Source organism: Chiloscyllium plagiosum, unplaced genomic scaffold (assembly GCF_037043375.1).
Source record: "Chiloscyllium plagiosum isolate Xiang-an unplaced genomic scaffold, Cpla_swu_hap1 HiC_scaffold_39, whole genome shotgun sequence".
Taxonomy (NCBI): Eukaryota; Metazoa; Chordata; class Chondrichthyes; order Orectolobiformes; family Hemiscylliidae; genus Chiloscyllium; species Chiloscyllium plagiosum.
The window spans coordinates 41,914,881-41,935,628 of NW_028270177.1; the positions used below are offsets into that span (position 1 = coordinate 41,914,881).

General features: G+C 42.8%; 1 protein-coding gene across 2 annotated transcripts in view; it reads left to right on the forward strand.

Moving 5' to 3' along the window:
* The window catches only part of lrrk1 (leucine-rich repeat kinase 1), a 252,945-nt gene extending 233,062 nt beyond the window's left edge, over nucleotides 1–19,883 (forward strand). For both annotated transcript variants that reach the window (XM_043677668.2, XM_087981352.1), the window contains one exon: nucleotides 12,455–19,883. In XM_043677668.2, the coding sequence (XP_043533603.2) occupies nucleotides 12,455–12,632 (178 nt within the window). In that variant the 3' untranslated portion in view covers nucleotides 12,633–19,883. The remainder of the gene's footprint in view (nucleotides 1–12,454) is intronic.
* The last annotated feature ends 865 nt before the right edge of the window (nucleotides 19,884–20,748 follow it).

Here is a 20,748-nt window from a genome sequence, read left to right on the forward strand (position 1 = left end):
GAAACAGATTGGGAAACAGATTTTGGAAAGGTGCAGAAGCCACAGGGTAGTAGTCATGGGCGATTTCAACTTCCCAAATATTGATTGAAAGCTCTTTAGATCAAGTAGATTGGATGGGGCAGTGTTTGCGCAGTGTGTCCAGGAAGCTTTTCTAACCCAGTATGTAGATTGTCTGACCAGAGGGGAGGCCATATTGGATTTGGTACTCGGTAATGAACCGGGACAAGTGATGGGCTTGTTAGTGGGTGAACATTTTGGTGATCGTGACCACAATTCTGTGACTTTCACCTTGGTTACGGAGAGAGATAGGTGCATGCAACAGGGTAGGTTTTACAATTGGGGGAAGGGTAATTACGATGCTGTAAGACAGGATCTGAGGAGCATAAGTTGGGAGCATAGGCTGTCGGGGAAGGATGTCGTGGAAATGTGGAACTTTTTCAAGGAATAGATACGACGTGTCCTTGATATATATGTACCTGTCAGGCAGGAAAGAAATGGTCGTGTGAGGGAACCTTGGTGACGAGGGAGGTTGAATGTCTTGTAAAGAGGAAGAAGGAAGCTTACATAAGGTTGAGGAAACAGGGTTCAGACAGAGCAGTGGAGGGATACAGGATAGCCAGAAGGGAGCTGAAGAAAGGGATTAGGAGAGCTAAGAGAGGGCATGAAAAATCTTTGGCGGATAGGATCAAGGATAACCCAAAGGCATTTTATGCATATGTGAGAAACATGAGAATGACGAGAACGAGGGTAGGTCCGATCAAGGACAGTGGTGGGAGACTGTGTATTGAGTCGGAAGAGATAGGAGAGGTCTTGAATGAGTACTTTTCTTCAGTATTTACGAACGAGAGGGACCGTATTGTTGAAGAAGAGAGTGTGAAACGGACTGGTAAGCTAGAGGAGATACTTGTTAGGAAGGAAGATGTGTTGGACATTTTGAACAACTTGAGGATAGACAAGTCCCCCGGGCCTGACGGGATATATCCTAGGATTATGTGGGAAGCAAGAGAGGAAATTGCAGTACCGTTGGCAATGATCTTTTCGTCTTCACTGTCAACGGGGGTGGTGCCAGGCGACTGGAGAGTGGCAAATGTTGTGCCCCTGTTCAAAAAAGGAAATAGGAATAACCCCGGGAATTACAGGCCAGTTAGTCTTACTTCGGTGGTAGGCAAAGTAATGGAAAGGGTACTGAGGGATAGGATTTATGAGTATCTGGAAAGACACTGCTTGATTAGGGACAGTCAGCACGGATTTGTGAAGGGTAGGTCTTGCCTTACAAGTCTTATTGAATTCTTTGAGGAGGTGACCAAGCATGTGGATGAGGGTAGAGCAGTGGATGTAGTATACATGGATTTTAGTAAGGCATTTGATAAGGTTCCCCATGGTAGGCTTATGCGGAAAGTCAGGAGGCATGGGATAGAGGGAAATTTGGCCAATTGGATAGAAAACTGGCTAACTGGTTGAAGACAGAGAGTGGTGGTAGATGGTAAATATTCAGCCTGGAGCCCAGTTACAAGTGGAGTTCCGCAGGGATCAGTTCTGGTTCCTCTGCTGTTTGTAATTTTTATTAGTGACTTGGATGAGGGAGTCGAAGGGTGGGTCAGTAAATTTGCAGATGATACGAAGATTGGTGGAGTTGTGGATAGTGAGGAGACAGTCAGAAACTTTGTCGGCTGCAAAGGGACTTAGATATGATGCAGAGCTGGGCTGAGGAGTGGCAGATGGAGTTCAACCCTGCCAAGTGTGAGGTTGTCCATTTTGGAAAGACAAATAAGAATGCGGAATACAGGGTTAACGGTAGGGTTCTTAGTGAGGTGGAGGAACAGAGGGATCTTGGGGTCTATGTTCATAGATCTTTGAAAGTTGCCACTCAGGTGGATAGAGCTTGTAAGAAGGCCTATGGTGTATTAGCGTTCATTAGCAGAGGGATTGAATTCAAGAGTCGTGAAGTGATGTTGCAACTGTACAGGACTTTGGTTAGGCCACATTTGGAGTACTGTGTGCAGTTCTGGTCACCTCACTTTAGGAAAGATGCGGAAGCTTTGGAGAGGGTGCAGAGAAGATTTACCAGGATGTTGCCTGGAATGGAGAATAGGTCGTACGAGGATAGGTTGAGAGTGCTAGGCCTTTTCTCGTTGGAACGGCGAAGGATGAGGGATGACTTGATAGAGGTTTATAAGATGATCAGAGGAATAGATAGAATAGACAGTCAGAAACTTTTTCCCCTGGTACAACAGAGTGTTACAAGGGGACATAAATTTAAGGTGAAGGGTGGAAGGTATAGGGGAGATGTCAGGGGTGGGTTCTTTACCCAGAGTGTGGTGGGGGCATGGAATGCGCTGCCTGTGGGAGTGGTAGAGTCAGAATCTTTGGTGACCTTTAAGCGGCAATTGGATAGGTACATGAATGGATGCTTAAGCTGGGACAAATGTTCGGCACAACATCGTGGGCCGAAGGGCCTGTTCTGTGCTGTATTGTTCTATGTTCTATATTCCAAGTGTAGTCTAATCAGGGTTCTGTAGAGCTTCAACAAAACTTCACAGCTCTTAAACTCAATCCCCCTGTTAATGAAAGCCAAAACACCATAAACCTTTTAACAGCCCTATCAACTTGGGTGGCAACTTTGAGGGACCTATGTACATGGCCCTCAAAATCCCGCTGGTCGCCATACTGCCAAGAATCCTGTCTTTAACCCTGTATTCAGCATTCAAATTTGATCGTCCAAAAGAAATCACTTCGCATTTATCCAGGTTGAACTCCATCTGCCACTTCTCAGCCCAACTCTGCATCCTGTCAATGTCTTGTTGTAGCCTGCAACAGCGCTCGACACTATTTACAACACCTTTGTGATATCGCCAACTTACTAAGCCACCCTTCCACTTCTTCATTTATAAAAACTACAAAGAGCAGAGGCCAAAGAGCAGATCACTGTGCGACACCACTGGTCACTGACCTCCAGGTGGAATACTTTCCATCCACTACCACTCGCTGACTTTCGGTCAGCCAATTCTATATCCAAACAGCCAAGTTTTCCCTGTATCCCATACCTCCTAACGTTCTGATAGGGCCTACCATGAGGAACCTTCTCAAATGCCTTACTGAAATCCACATACACGCCATCCACTGCTCGACCTTCGTCAACTTGTCTCGCCATATCCTGTGAGGCATGACCTACCCCTCTCAAAGCCATGCTGACTATCAATATTCAAACTATGTTTTTCCAAATAGTCAAAAATCCTACCTCTCCAAATCCTTTCCAGTACCTTGCTTACCACGGACATAAGACATAGGATTTCCCTATTCCCTCTGTTGAACAGAGGAACAACATTAATCGCCCTCAAACATCTGGTACTACTCCCTTGGAGAGTGAAGATGCAAAGATCATCACCAGAGGTGCAGCAACCTCATTCCTTGCTTCCTGTAGCAATCTTGGATAAATCTGGTCTGGCCCTGGGGACATATCTATCTTGATGCTTCCCAGAATTTCCAGCACATCCACATCCTTAATATCAATTTGTACAAGCCTATTAACAAGGTCCCACTCTCTCGTGAATACTGAAGCAAAAGACTTATTTAGGGCCTCCCCTACTTCTTCAGACTCCAGGCACAAGGTCCCTCACTATCCCTGATTGGCCCTACCCTCTCTCTGCTCATTCTCTTCTGTCCACGCCAAACTCATTTTCCTGCACTTGGCCCATATCCTTTTAATTCTTTCCCCGTCCATGTATTTGCCCAAATGCGTTTTAAATGTTATTAATGTACCCGCCTCAACCACTTCCGCTGGCAGCTCATTCTACATGAGTACCACCCTCTGTGTAAAAAAGTTGCCCTTCAGGTTCCCTTTTATTCTTTCCCCTCTAACCTTAAACTGATGCCCTCTAGTCCTTGATTCCTCAACCCTGGGAAATAGACAGAGTGCATTCACCCTATCCATGCCTCTAATGGTCTTGTCCAGCTCTTTAACGTCCCCCCTCAGTTTCCTATTCTCTAAAGAAGAATGTCTTAGCTTGTCTAAGCTCTCCCAATAACTCAGATCCTTGCATCCAGGCAACATCCTTGTAAATTTCTTCTTCCCTCTTTCCAGTTTAATAACATCCTTCCTATAACAAGGTGACCAAAACTGAACACTAATACTCCATGTGCAGCCTCAGCAATGTCCTATATAACTGCAACGAAACTTCCCAATATGTATACACTGTGCCCTGACTGATGAAAGCCAGTGTGCCAAAAGCATTCTTCACCGCTCTGTCTACCTGTGACTCCACTTTCAGAGAACTGTGCACCTGAACTCCTAAGGTCCCTCTGTTCCACTACACTTCTTAAGGCCCTACCATTCACCATGAAAGACCTACCTGATTTGATTTTCCAAAATGCAAGACCTCAAACAAACTCCATTTACCATTTCTCAGTCCACCTCACCAGCTGATCAAGGTCCTGCTGCAGTTTATGGGAACCTTCCTCGCTGTGCACGATACTGCCTATTTTAGTGTCATCTGCAAACTTACTAATCATGCCTTGTACATTCTCATCCAAATCATTGGTATGGATAACAAGCAGCAATGGGCCCAGCATCGGGCCCTGAGGCACTATACTAGTCACAGATCTCCAATCCGACAAGCATCCTTCTACTTTACTCTCCGTTTCTTACCATCAAACCAATTGTGTATCCAATTTGCCAGTTTGCCCTGGATTTCATGCAATCTCGCCCTCCAGAGCAGCCTACCTTGTGGAAAATTATCCAAGGCCTTATTGCCATCCATATAGACTACATCTGCCAATCTCCCCTCCTGGTCACTTCATCAAAGAACAAATTTGAGAGCCATGATCTCCCACTCACAAAGATATGCTGATCATTGTTGTTCAAAGATACCTATTTGCACTGCTAATTTCAGATAGTGGTCTAACACAACCAATAAAGACTCTGCTAAATATTTCTTTGAAATGTGGTATTGGGATTAAGGGCGCTAGTTTTAATTGATGATTGGCATTTCCCTCCTATCCCTGTTTGAATGTATGGAAAGTCTGGGAAAATTTTACACTTTCTATATGTAATCTCATCACATCAAAATGTTTTGGTATTTTAGCCTGTGTTTTTCTAATACATAAGCGACCTATCATGTGAATTTCATAAACATTTGGAAAGGCAAGGAATGATTAGACAACATGGCTTTGTGTGTGGTAAATCATGTCTCACAAACTTGATTGAGTTTTTTGAAGAAGTAACAAAGAGGATTGATGAGGGCAGAGTGATAGATGTGATCTATATGGACTTCAGTAAGGCGTTCGAAAAGATTCCCCATGGGAGACTGGTTAGTAAGGTTAGTTCTCATGGAAAATGCAGGAAGAACTAGCCACTTGGATACAGGACTGGCTCATTGGTATAAGACAGAGGGTAGTGGTAGAGGGTTGCTTTTCAGACTGGAGGCCCATGACTAGTGGAGTGCCGCAAGGATTGGTGCTGGGTCCACTACTTTTCGTTATTTATATAAATGACTTGGATGTGAGCATAAGAGGTATAGTTAGTAAGTTTGCTCGTGACACCAAACTTGGAGGTCCAGTGGACAGCAAAGAAAGTTACCTCAGAGTACAACAGGATCTTAATCAGATGGGCCAATGTGCTGAGAAATGGCAGATGGAGTTTAATTTAGATAAATGTGAGGTGCTGCATTTTGGGAAAGCAAATTTTAGCAGGACTTATACAGTTAATGGTAAGGTTCTAAGGAGTGTTGCTGAACAAAGAGACCTTGGAGTGCAGGTTCATAGCTCCTTGAAAGTGGAGTCGCAGTTAGATAGGATTAGTGACAAAGACCTTTAGTATGCTTTTCTTTATTGGTCGAATAGAACATAGAACATAGAAGAATACAGCGCAGTACAGGCCCTTCGGCCCTCGATGTTGCGCCGATCCAAGCCCACCTAACCTACACTAGCCCACTATCCTCCATATGCCTATCCAATGCCCGCTTAAATGCCCATAATGAGGGAGAGTCCACCACTGCTACTGGCAGGGCATTCCATGAACTCACGACTCGCTGAGTAAAGAACCTACCCCTAACATCTGTCCTATACCTACCCCCCCTTAATTTAAAGCTATGCCCCCTTGTAATAGCTGACTCCATACGTGGAAAAAGATTCTCACTGCCGACCCTATCTAAACCCCTAATCATCTTATACACCTCTATCAAGTCACCCCAAAACCTTCTTTTCTCCAATGAAAACAACCCCAAGTGCCTCAGCCTTTCCTCATACGATCTTCCTACCATACCAGGCAACATCCTGGTAAACCTCCTCTGCACCCGTTCCAGTGTCTCCACATCCTTCCTATAGTATGGCGACCAAAACTGCACACAATACTCCAGATGCGGCCGCACCAGAGTCTTATACAACTGCAACATGACCTCAGTACTCCGGAACTCAATTCCTCTACCAATAAAAGCCAGTACGCCATATGCCTTCTTCACCGCACTATTTACCTGGGTGGCAACTTTCAAAGATTTGTGTACATGGACACCAAGATCCCTCTGCTCATCCACACTACCAAGTATCTGACCGTTAGCCCAGTACCCCATCTTTTTATTACTCTTACCAAAGTGAATCACCTCACACTTAGCTACATTGAACTCCATTTGCCACCTTTCTGCCCAGTTCTGCAGCTTATCTATATCCCGCTGTAACCTGCCACATCCTTCCTCACTGTCTACAACTCGTCCGACTTTCGTATCATCCGCAAACTTGCTCACCCAACCTTCTAACCCCTCCTCCAGGTCATTTATAAAAATGACAAACAGCAATGGTCCCAAAACAGATCCTTGCGGAACACCGCTAGTGACGGCACTCCAAGATGAACCTTTGCCATCAACTACTACCCTCTGTCTTCTTCCAGCCAGCCAACTCCTAATCCAAACCTCAAACTCACCCTCAATGCCATACCTCCGTATTTTTTTGCAGTAGTCTACCATGGGGAACCTTATCAAACGCCTTACTAAAATCCATATACACCACATCTACTGCTTTCCCCTCGTCCACCTCCTTAGTCACCTTCTCAAAGAATTCAATAAGGTTTGTGAGGCACGACCTGCCCTTCACAAAACCATGCTGACTATCCTTGATCACATTATTCCTATCCAGATGTTCATAAATCCTATCCCTTACAATTCTCTCTAAGATTTTGCCCACAACAGAAGTGAGACTCACCGGCCTATAGTTACTAGGGTTATCCCTACTCCCCTTCTTGAACAAGGGAACCACATTTGCTAGCCTCCAATCTTCTGGCACTACTCCTGTAGACAACGAGGACATAAAAATCAAGGCCAATGGCTCTGCAATCTCCTCCCTTGCTTCCCAGAGAATCCTAGGATAAATGCCATCAGGCCCAGGGGACTTATCTATTTTCACCCTTTCCAGAATTTCCAACACCTCTTCTCTACATACCTCAAAGCCATCCATTCTACTTAATTGTGACTCAGTACTCACATTGACAACAATGTCCTGTTCCTGATTGAATACTGACGAAAAGTATTCATTCAGTGTCTCCCCAATCTCTTCAGCCTCCACACGCAACTTCCCACTACTATCCTTGACTGGACCTATTCCTACCCTAGTCATTCTTTTATTCCTGACATACCTATAGAAAGCCTTAGGGTTTTCCCTAATCCTACCAACTAAGGACCTTTCATGTCCCCTCCTTGCTGCTCTTAGCTCTCTCTTCAGGTCCTTCCTGCCTACCTTATAACTCTCAATCGCCCCAATTGAACCTTCACGCCTCATCTTTACATAGGCCGCCCTCTTCCATTTAACAAGGGATTCCAATTCCTTATTAAACCACGGCTCCCTCACACGACCCTTTACTCCCTGCCTGACGGGCACATACTTATCAAGGACACTCAATAGTTGCTCCTTGAACAAGCTCCACATATCAATTACACCCTTGCCTTGAAGCTTACTTTTCCAGGCCACACATCCTAAGTCATGCCTCACAGCATCATAATTTCCCTGCCCCCATCTATAACTCTTGCCCTTTAGTGCACACTTATCCCTCTCCATCACTAGAGTAAAAGTCACCGAATTGTGGTCACTGTCCCCAAAGTGCTCACCTACCTCTAATTCTAACACCTGGCCTGGTTCATTACCCAGAACCAAATCCAGTATGGCCTCACCTCTTGTTGGCCTATCTACATATTGTGTCAGGAAACCCTCCTGCACACATTGGACAAACACTGACCCATCTAACGAACTTGAGCTATAGCTTTCCCAATCAATATCAGGAAAGTTAAAGTCCCCCATAACAACCACCCTATTACTTTCACTCTTCTCTTGAATCATCCTCGCAATCCTTTCTTCTACGTTTCTAGGACTATTAGGAGGCCTGTAAAAAAACTCCTAACAGGGTGAGCTCACCTTTCCTATTCCTAACCTCAGCCCAAACTACCTCAGATGGCGAGTCTTCATCCATCGTCCTTTCCACAGCTGTAATACTATCTTTGACAAGCAATGCCACACCTCCCCCTCTTTTACCCCCACCTCTGACCCTACTAAAACATTTAAACCCTGGAACCTGCAACAGCCAATCCTGTCCCTGTTCTACCTATGTCTCCGTAATAGCCACAACATCGAAGTCCCAGGTACCAACCCACGCTGCAAGTTCACCTACCTTATTTCGTATACTTCTTGCATTGAAGTATACACACTTCAAACCACTTTCCTGTTTACAGGCACCCTCCTTTGAAATTGATGCCATGTTCCTAACCTCCCTACACTCCAGGTCCTGCACCCTAAAGCTACAGTCTGGGTTCCCATGCCCCTGCAGAGTTAGTTTAAACCCCCTCCCAAGAGCACTAGCAAACCTCCCACCAAGGATACTGGTGCCCCTCAGGTTCAGGTGTAGACCATCCTGTTTATAGAGGTCCCACCTTCCCCAGAAAGAACCCCAGTTACCCAAATACCGGAATCCCTCCCTCCTGCACCATCCCTGTAGCCACGCATTTAACTGTTCTCTCTCCCTATTCCTCGACTCTCTATCACGTGGCACGGGTAACAAACCAGAGACAACAACTCTGTTCGTTCTAACTCTGAGCTTCCAACCTAGCTCCCTGAAAGCCTGCCTAACATCCTCAGCGCTCCTCCTACCTATGTCATTGGTGCCAATGTGGACCACGACTTCGGGCTGCTTCCCCTCCCCCTTAAGGACCCGGAAAACACGATCAGAGACATCACGTACCCTTGCACCTGGGAGGCAACATACCAAACGTGAGTCTCTCTCGTTCCCACAAAACCTCCTATCTGTGCCCCGAACTATCGAGTCCCCAATTACTATTGCTCTGCTCTTCTCCACCCTTCCCTTCTGAGTAACGGGGACAGGCTCCGTGCCAGAGGCCTGAGCCCCGTTACTTGCCCCTGGTAAGTCCCCCCCCCCACAAGTATCCAAAACGGTATACTTGTTCTTGAGGGGAACGGCCGCAGGGGGTCCCTGCACTGGCTGCTTCCTCCCAGTCCCCCTCACTGTCATCCATCTATCTGCCATCTTTGGAGTTACTACTTCCCTAAAGCTCCGATCTATGACCCTCTCTGCCTCCCGAATGATCCTAAGTTCATCCAACTCCAGCTCCAGTTCCCTAACACGGTCTTGGAGGAGCTGGAAATGGGTGCACTTCCTGCAAGTGTTATCAGCAGGGACGTCCATGGCATCCCTCACCTCAAACATGTTGCAAGAGGAACATTGCACTGCCTTCACTGCCATCCCTCTGAAAGTAACCTTTTATTAAAAAAAAAACTGGGTCTAAAGAATACAACAAGCAAAATGCAGCACTTACCTACTTACCACAACGGGTCTTATTATTTCGGTTAGAGGAGGAGGGCGGGTGGGAGACACTACCTCTGTAGTGCCTCGGGTTCTTCTCCTGCGCACTTTTAAAGGGAAAAAAACCTACCCGGCTGTATTGAGTACAGGAGTTGGGAGGTCATATTGTGGCTGTACAAAACATTGGTTAGGCCACTGTTGGAATATTGCTTGCAATTCTGGTCTCCTTCCTATTGGAAAAATGTTGTGAAACCTGAAAGGGGTTCAGACAAGATGTTGCCAGGGTTGGAGGATTTGAGCTATAGGGATCCTGGAGCATCGGAGGCTGAGGGGTGACCTGATAGAGGTTTATACAAAATTATGAGGGGCATGGATAGGGTATATAGACAAAGTCTTTTCCCTGGGGTAGGGGAGTCCAGAACTAGAAGGCATAGGTTTAGGGTGAGAGGGGAAAGATATAAAAGAGACCTAAGGGGCAACCTTTTACGCAATGAGTGGTACGTGTATGGAATGAGCTGTCAGAGGAAGTGGTGGAGGCTGGTACAATTATAACATTTAAAAGGCATCTAGATGGGTATACGAATAGGAGGGGTTTGGAGAGATATGGGCCGGGTGCTGGCAAGTGGGACTAGATTAGGTTGGGATATCTGGGCAGCATGGACAGGTTGGACTGAAGGGTCTGTTTCTGTGCTGTACATCTCTATGACTATGACTTATAATATTGCATTATGATACGCAGATGAAACTAAAGGTAAAGTTGCCATAGTCCCAGAAGTCCATAGTACTGCTCTCTGATTAGAATGATGCAACTGATGGTGAGTTTATCCTGAGTGTCATCACATCTCAGGCTTGGGGCAAAGTTGAGAATTGGGACCTTCATGGTAACCTTAGCCATTGCAAAACATTAACCTGTGCTATTAGTGTCTCCCTGTATTGTAAACTAACTAACTGAGCTAACCGATCCCAGATTCACAACAGCCGATTTCTCATTGGCTGTTATTTGAGGCAGTCTCCATTACTTCATTAACACTTTTTCTTTTAAGTAATTACAATCGAGTATGAATTCTGATTCAAATTCTAAGTGGGCTGTTTGATATAGCTCTTTCAATTCAATCATTCTGTAGCATTTCTATCGAAGAAGATGAGTGAAACATATCAGCCTCATTCTCTTTATCATCTTTTTATCTTAAGTTTTCGAAAATACTGTCATCTTAGAATCCCTACAGTGTGGAAACAGGCCATTTAGCCAACCCTGCAATGAGTATCCTACCCAGACCCATTCCCCTACCCTATGGCTCTGCAGTTCCCCTGACATTGCACCTAGCCTGCACATTCCTGAACATTATGGGCAATTTAGCATGGCCAGTTTACCTAACCCGCGCATCTTTGGACTGTAGGAGGAAACCAAAGCATCCGGAGGAGACCCATGCAGACATGGGGAGAATGTGCAAACTCCACACAGACGGTTGCCTAAGGCTGGAATCAAACCTAGGTCCCTGGCTCTGTGAGGCAACAGTGCTAACCACTGAGCAACCATGCCACCCCTGTCAGATAACTGACTTTTTGCATCCTGTCAAGTTTACGTAGATTCCTCCTCTTTGTGTCTAATTCTGAGTTTGAGGTCTAGTTACAACATAGTCAGGAATTAACCCAGGACATCTCCTATAGAATCTCAGTTTCTTTAACTTTCATTCATTGATCCAATGCCCTTGTGAGGTCAATACTTTTGAACCAGCCAGATTATTCCCCAAGATAATATCAATTCTTTTTGCAAGGATTTGTTGCATTAGTCCAATTATAACTTCTCCATTGTCAAAGTCACTCTTTAATTCAACTCTGCATAATGGGACCAGTTTATAATTTCAGGGTAGATTAATTATTCTCAATAATTTTTATTTTCATCCTTCATTTAGACTTTGTGGATGACAGTTATGTCATTATCCAGTGTCAATGACTCACTTCTTCCAGTGTCTTTCTTCTTCTACCTCCTTGATTAGAAGAGCAAGGAAATACCTCTCCCTTTGATATAAAATATTCAGAATCTGCTGTGGTGGAGTCAGTAATCATGGGTGAATTTTCTTGAATGTCCAAAGCCATGTCCCTTTTCCTTGTAGGTTCTGAGAAAACATGCTCTATCTGAAGTACTGTTATGCTTTTCATATATATTGGCTTTTCCGGCTCACCCTTTTCCAAAGATTCCTCAAATGTTGCTACTACTACAATAAAGCTGCCATTTGTTTTCCTTCCCAAATAGACCGTCTAACACAGCTGCAGACTGAATTCCATTTGTTGTTTATTCCTGCTTTCTTCCTTACAGCCAACCACTGAGCCAAAGTTTAGATCATCTGAAACTGCCAACCATCCACCTTGTTGATATTCTAAATACTGTACACTCAATCATTAATTTGTCCCATAAAGAGCAATATTAATCCCTGCAGAACCCCACTGAAAACCGCTTTTCAGTCATAAAACACCAGTCAACCATTACCTTTCATTTCCTGTCTCTGAGCTAAACTTGCCACATTTTTAGGAGTTCAAGAACACCCAGTTTTCTCAACAGCCTTGTTTGCCAGTATTGTAGATTGGTACTTTGTATTTAACTGAAAACATTGATAAAAGCCTTTAGTACTGACAATATCCTGTTTTACTTTCTCAACTCCACAGAAAACTCGTGGATGCTGCAGTTGTGGCAAAGGACACAGTGGTCTGTTGCTTTAGGAATGAGACCAGAGATTGGGACCTGCGTGTGTGGAGAGCCTGGGGATCCAGAGAATTCAAGCTATTCTATCAGTCGTACGAAGAGTTGGCAAGAATGGAAGTCAGCATGCGCAGGCGAAAGTAGCTATTGTGAACACAATTCATTTCCTCTGGATGCATAACCCTTACTGAGGAGGCAAGTTGCAGAACAGAACATAATTCATTTAACAAGAAAATGATTGAGTCTACAAAGCTGACTATGTCTTCCTCATGAACTTAACCAATGCAAGCTTGATGCACAGTACAGGAAAAAAAGAACTGAGAGCAAATGCTCATATATGATTATAGAAAAGGATGGACATCACTTCACCTTCTGTTGCACAGAATGGGATTTCATTCAAGTTTCAATCTCAGTATCTTGCTAATTACTCTCATTGACACTCAACTATTTCTCTATCCTTAGAACTGTAAATTTAGATATCTACAAAGAGTTTAAATGGGAAGAATATATTTATTATGCATTAAATGCAGAAGTTACATAGTGAGCAATGGAAGTTCTGGACCTTTGAGAGAGTCAGTTGCAGCTTTCAGAAACCTTGTGGGGTAGTGATACAACATAGGATTTCTTCATATTTTTATCTTAAAGAAATTGTTTTATCTTTTACTGTAGGTAAATTTTCTCAGGTTAAACCAAGAAATATCATGGTACAGCTGAATCAGGGTCAAATTTGAGGATGAGTGGTCCTGTAGATATTGAGCATGAAATTGGATTAGAAACTTCAACCATGAAAAAGACAAAGAAAAGTTTGGGCCACAAAGGGATCTTTAGTTTGTGCATGGTTAACAGTCTCAGCTAGAGTTAGGGATAGGGAAATAACTACTGAGGCTTTTTGAAACCTAACAACAGTGTTACTAGTTAAATCTGGTTAGAGATTGTTTACTGTTGGTTTTCTCTTCAATTGTTATATCACTGGGCTAACAATTCAGAGACCAAGGAAAATGTTTTGAGAGCATGGGTTCAAATCCCACCATGGCAGATGATGAAGTTTGAATTCAATCAAATCTGGAATGAAGAGCAGATCCAATTGTAGCCATGATGTGGAGGTGCCTATGTTGGACTGGTGAAGACAAAGTCAGAAGTCTCACAATACCAGGTTACAGTCAACAGCTTTATTTGAAATCACAAGCTATCAGACCACTGCTTCGTTGTCAGGTAAAGGACTTCACCTGATGACAGAGCAGCACTCCAAAAGCTTGTGATTTCATATAAGCCTGTTAGACTATAACCTGGGATCATGTGACTTCTGACCAGGACTAATGGTGATCATGTAAACTGTTACAAAAGCTCATCTGGTTCATTAATGTCCTTTAGGGAGGAAATCTGCCATCCTCACCTGGTCTGGCTTACAGGTGTCTCCAGACACACAGTAATGTGGTTTACTCTTAACTGTCCTCTGGGCAATTAGCAATGGAAAATAAATGCTGGCCTACCCAGTGATGCCCGCATCCAATGAAAGATTAAGTTAAAATGAGAACTACACCACAAGATTTAATGTTTTAAAACAAAAACACAAACTTCATTCTATTTAAAAGAATTAAACAAAACAAGCAGATTTAACACAAGTTAAACCTATGTTTACTTCAAATTGCTCCTTTTCACTATAAAACACATCCAAACTGGTATTTGCCTTTGTGAGCTCTCCAAATGTATGCCACAGTCCTCTAGAATTAATTTTAATTTTCCTCAGTTCCAGCTGTTTTCTGAGGTTCTTTGTTTAATGCCTCTTGACTGTGGACAACTCCGTCCCCTGTACAGGTTGCATTCTCAGTACTTCTGAGCTAACTCTGCTGATTTCTTTCTTTACAACAAAGTTCCATTAGGATGACTTTACTAGTTTGAACCTGGGCAATCTTAGAGCTTTTTTTTCCCCTCACAGAGTTCCTGTTTCCTCTGCTTACTCTGCAGACTTAAATAACTGTTACTTATTTTGGCTATCTTCTTTCAGTAAGCTACTGGAGGGTCAGTGGGTCAACTCTGAGGGAGTGCTTACTGTTAGAGCATGAATACTGAGGGAGTGCTACACTGCCAGAGGGTCAGTAATAAGGGAACACTGAACAGTAAAGGATCAGTACTGAGGGGGCACTGCACTGTTGGATGGGCATGTTCTGAGGGAGCATAGCACAGTGACAGGTGGTATGGAGGGAGTACTGTACTGTTATGGAGAGTCCGTGCTGAGGAAAGAGGAGGGAGAAGTGCACTGTTGAAGGAGAGCTGTATTGTCAGAGAGGTGATACTGAAGAAACGCTGCAATGTTGAGGGGCAGTTCTGAGGGTCTTTGCACTTTTGGAGAGAAGGTATTGAGAGAGTGCTGCATAGTCAGAAGGGAAGCATTGGAATGCTGTCGTGTCACAGGTAGTATCTTCCAAATGATAAGTGGAATTCAGTCCCCAGTGAGAAAGGAGGACTCTAGGAAGTGGATAAACCATCATAGTTGACCAAGGAAATTAAGGATCAAATTATTTGGAAAGAAAAAGGCATACAATGTGGTGAAAAACCAGAGGATTGGGAGAGTTTTTAAAGGCAACAAGATATCCAAGAAAAATAAAGAGAGAGAAGATAAACAATTAGGATAAACAAGCAAGTAATTAAAGAACAGACAGTAAAAATATAAAGATTAATAAAAAAGCTATACTGAACACAGGCTCCTCAGGCAATGAGCCTTGGGACATAATAACAGAGAAGCACAAAATGGCAGAAGAGTTGAATAAATACTTTGCATCAACCTTCATAATAGAGGACATTAATGACATTCCCAAAATACTAAACAAAATAATCAAAAGATGGGGAAAGAATAAATCCAATACTTTTATCACAAGAGAAATGTGCAAGACTGATGGAGCTAAAGCCAAATATATCCTCTAGACCTAAGTGATAACATCCCATGTTATTCAAAGAAGTAGCTACAGAGTTAGATGTGCTGGTAGTAATCTTCCACAAATCCTTAGATTCTGGAAAATTCCCAGAGAACAGAAAAGCTGCCCAAATAACTTCCTCATTCAAAAATGGGGGGATAAGAAAATGAAGTAACAATAGAGCTTAACATCTCTAAGGAAGATGTTAAAGTCCAGTAGAAATGATGAAGTAGAGAGCATTTAGAAATGCATAATAGGATCAAGCAATCAGTGTACTTCTCAAAAGGGTATTCATGCCTAACAGATTTATTACTATTCTTTGAGGAGGTACCAAGCAGGATAGCTAAAGGGGAACCAATAGGTGGAGTAAATTAGGATTTCCAAAAGGCATTTGATAAGGCTACTTAATAAGAGCCCATTGTGTTGGGGTAATACATTAATTAGCATCGTTAGAGGACTGGGTAACTAGTAGAAATCAGAGAATTGGGGTAAAGGAACCATTTTCAGGATGGTAATCTATAACTAATAGGCACGGTGGCTCAATGCTTAGCACGACTGCCTCGCAGTGCCAGGCTGGGTTCTATACCAGCCTTTGGTGATTGTCTGTATGGAGTTTGCACATTTTATTGTATTGTAGAACATAGAGTAGAACAGTACAGTACAGACCCTTTGATTCATCGACCCATCGATGTTGTGCCAACCTTTTATCCTACCCTTAAGATCAAACTAACCTACATACCCTTCATTGTACTGTCTTCCATGTGCCGATCCAAGAGTTGTTTAAATGTCCCTAATGTATCTGACTCTACCACCACCACTAGTAGCACATTCCACACACCCACTAATCTCTGTGTAAACAACCTAACTCTGACATCTCCCCCTAAACCTTCCTCTAGTCACCTTAAAATTATGCCCCTTGTGATAGCCATTTCTGCCCTGGGAAAAAGTCTCTGGCTATCTACTCTATATATGTCTTGTACACCTCCATCAAGTCACCTCTCATTCTTCTTCACTCCCATGAGAAAAGTCCTAGAATCCTCTACCTTACTTCATAAGACATGCCCTCCAGTCCAGACAGCATCCTGATAAATCTCTTCTTAAATGGCAGTAAAGGATTTTTGGCAATGGTGCCTCACAGCTCCAGGGACCCAGGTTCGATTCCAGCCTTGGGCGACTGTGTGGAGTTTGTATATTCTCCCCTTGTCTGTGTGGGTTTCTCCAGGTGCTCCGGTTTCCTACCACAGTTCAAAGATGGGCAGGTTAGGTGAATTGGCCATGCTAAATTGCCCATGGTATTCAGGGGTATGTATGTTAGGTGCATTAGTCAGGGATAAATAGAGAATAAAGGAAGAGGTCTAGGTCGGTTTCTTTTCAGAGGATTGATGTGGACTTGTTGGGCTGAAGGGTCTGTTTCCACACTGTAGGGATTCTATTCTATTCTAATGTCCAGAAAACTGCTACAAGAGTCTAACTTTAGATTGAGACATTTCTTTGTTGTGTAATTTACGTTTCCTGTTGAATTTCCAAATCTGTTGTTGTTCTGGATTTTTCTACAGTCACTCATAATGGAACAGAGTTAAAAATCACACAACACCAGGTTATAGTCCAACAGGTTTAATTGGAAGCAACTAGCTTTCGGAGCTTCCAATTAAACCTGTTGGACTATAACCTGGTGTTGTGTGATTTTTAACTTTGTACACCCCAGTCCAACACCGGCATCTCCGAATCATAATGGAACAGGATTGTGTGGAGAGCAAGTATGTGGAACAGGTTATGCAGTGAGGAGAGGCGGTGATATTGCTGGCCATTCCAGCAGTATGTTTCCTCTTATAAATTCTGTCAAGATGTATTTGTTGAGCTTTGAATAAACACATTCTTCAAATTTAGCTATTTAAACATGGATATAACTGATACCAGATGTAATTGAATTTGATCAGATATTTCCTGAATGTCAATAAGGCTTCCTTAACACTTATGGTTTTCTGCAGTGAACGGAATAATTTATAGACCATCCCAAGAGATGTAATCTGTTCCCTCAGTTTTAATACAAATGTTCTATTTTCATGAATATGCAGGACCTGAAAACTTCTTAAAATGAGCATTATTCAGTGGCCAAAAATAAGCTTTTGTCCAATGGGAAATGTAAAGTGTAGCTGCTACGTTTTGAACACCTACTGTTTAAAATTTGCAAGGACAGTGAATGATCCTTGGAGGGCGGCACATTGGCTCAGTGGTTAGCACTGCTGCCTCCCAGCACCAGGGTCCCAGGTTCGATTTCAGCCTCATAGTGTTAGGTGCATTAGTCAGAGGGAACTGGGTCTGGGTGGGTTACTCTTCAGAGGGTCAGTGTGTACTATTTGGGCTGAAGGGCCTGTTTCCACACTGTAAGGGAATCTAATCTAAAAAAATCTAATGTCACTGCATCATATTTACATGGAGCCAAAGTACTGGAGCTAATCTAAACCTTGTGATACTGTGATCATTGTTTCCTAAATACTTCCCTATTGACACCTGAACCCTTGAACCTCATTCAACTAGTAATGCCTCCTTCATCCAGAGCTTGTGGTGATTATGATGTGGAGGTGCTGGTATTGGACTGGGGTGGACAATGTCAGAAGTCACCATTCCTGAAGAAGGGTTTATGCCCGAAACGTCGATTCTCCTGCTCCTTGGATGCTGCTTGACCTGCTGCGCTTTTCCAGCAACACATTTTTCAGCTCTGATCTCCATCATGTGCAGTCCTCACTTTCTCCTAATGTCAGAAATCACACAACACCAGGTTATTGTCCAACAGGTGTATTTGAAATCACAAGCTTTTTGGTGCACAGCCCCTACATCATCTGACAAAAGGCTACACTCTGAATGCTTGTGTTTTAAATAAGCCTTTTGGACAATAACTTGGTGTTGTGTGACTTCTGTCTTTGTTATGATTGCACTAATCTTAAAGGACCATTGCTGACTTCTTAAACAAATTGGTGTTATCAGTGACATTCACTGCTTCAAAGACAGCAGTTAACAGGAATTCATTTTTAAAAAACAATGCTATCACGTTTTTAAACTATCACTTTAAAATTATTTATCAAATCTGCTTCCATCATTTTTTTACGTAAAGACTTCAAGTTCCTGATAGTCAAGATCTAGAAGCAATTCTCCTACTAGATCTTAGTCCAATGATATTAAATACATGACCTGCACTTACTCAGCTAATCACCAGCGTGAATTATTTTTCTTAATGAAAACCCCTCATCATCATATTCTCTATTAGATCATCTCCAAATCATTTCTGTTCGAAGGGAAACAGTCCTCAATTTCTAACCCATATCATAACTGAAGTCCTGCATTCCTAGTTAGATCTTGGGGCTCAGTGGTTAGCACTGCTGCTTCACAGCACCAGGGTCCCAGGTTCACTTCCAGCCTCAGGCGACTGTCTGTGTGGCGTTTGCACATTCTGCATGGGTTTTCTCCGGGTGCTCCAGTTTCCTCCCACAGTCCAAAGATGTGCAGGTTAGGCGAATTGGCAATGCTAAATTGCCCATAATGTTAGGTGCATTAGTCAGAAGGAAGTGGGTAAGGGTGGGTTATTCTTCAGAGGGTCGGTGTGGACTGGTTGGGCCAAAGGGCCTGTTTCCACACTGTGGCTAATCTAATCTAATCTCAATATTTTCTCAAGCTTTCCAAAGATAATTACGTGACTTCTGAAGTCCAGTACTATCTGCAATATTGCACCCAAGGCCAAAGCAGTGATTACATTTTGAAGTATGTTTCACTTTTATGTTTGACTTAACTATTTATGACATTAAACATCTCATTTTGTAAACACTTTATATCAAACTGTCCTTGTATGAAAATAAGAATATTAGAGTGCAGCAAATGGCCCATCGAGTCTGCTCAACTCCTCAAGAAGGTCAGAACTGATTTGATTTTAGTCTAAACTCTACTTGCCTGTCTGTTGCTTATAATCCTTGCCTTGCCTTTAGTTTAAAGACAGTTAATTAATTGCTGGCATCTCAAATGAATTATTTCAAGCAAACTTGGAGTTAAAAATAGGTTAGCTTTTAACTGTAGTTATCTCACCAGGTCAGAAGTAAGTGTGTATTTCTGGGCTTGTTATGGAGCTGGAACTCCAAATCTTTCATTGAAGTAAATGTAACTTGTTTATGTATTCCCCAGTGAAAAGAAATGGAGAGGTGGTAGAAAACTCAAGAATTCCTTGTTAGTAAATACCATATAGCCTAAAGCTAATGGAAGGGCCCTCATAGAATCTTACTTCCAAGAACAATAGGAATACCAATCAAAAATTAAAGTAAATTCTGGAGCTTTGTGGCATGCATTTTGGTTGGTGCAAAGTGACTAAATCTTCAAGACTTCATAAGGTAAGGGTAATCTTGGGAGCTACTCAAAAGTAGCATAAATAGTTACATTGATAATGGTGTTTGTTTTGCTTCACTTTTTATATGGAATAAAACTTGTTTTCGTATAAAAACTTGAAATCTTGTGTCATGTTTCTGACAGTCAAATATGATGTTTTTGAACTTTTCTCTAAACATTTGTGGCCTTAACAGTATCATAAAAGTATTCTCACCAATTTGTACTGTTATAACAAACTTTCCTATTATTATAATTCTTCTGTCTAACAAAACATTCCATTTGCTGCCTTAATCATGTGCATACTAACTTATTGTGATTTAATTCAAGTACCTTGAGATCCCTCTGTGCTGCAGCATTCTGCAGTTTTTCACAATTTAAATAATGTTTTGCATTTCTATTCTTCCCAGGGTGGTTAGCCCCACATTTTCTCATATTCTTCATCAACTGTCAAACTTTTACCTATTCATTTAAGGTGAATTCAAGGTAACTTTACAGCATCATCAAATTTGGCTATGTTATATTCAGCCCCTTCATTCGAGACATTAATCATCACCTTTTCCTCTTTTTTTGCTCCCATTTTACTTGGGGTCTCCACAATTCTCAGTGATCGTCATTGAAAGAGTAAACCTGTATGAGGTCACCCCTCATCCTCCAATGCTCCAGGGAAAACAGCCCCAGCCTGTTCAGCCTCTCCCCATAGCTCAAATCCTCCAACCCTGCCAACATCCTTGTAAATCTTGTCTGAACCCTTTCCAGTTTCACAACATCTTTCAGATAGGAAGGATACCAGAATTGCACGTAATATTCCAACTGTGGCCTAACCAATGTCTTGTACAGCTTCAATATGATCTCCCAACTCCTGTACGCAATACTTTAACCGATAAAGGAAAGCATACCAAACACCTTTTCACTGTCCTATCTACCTGCGACTCCACTTTCAAGGAGCTATGAACCTGCACTCCAAGGTCTCTTTGTTCAGC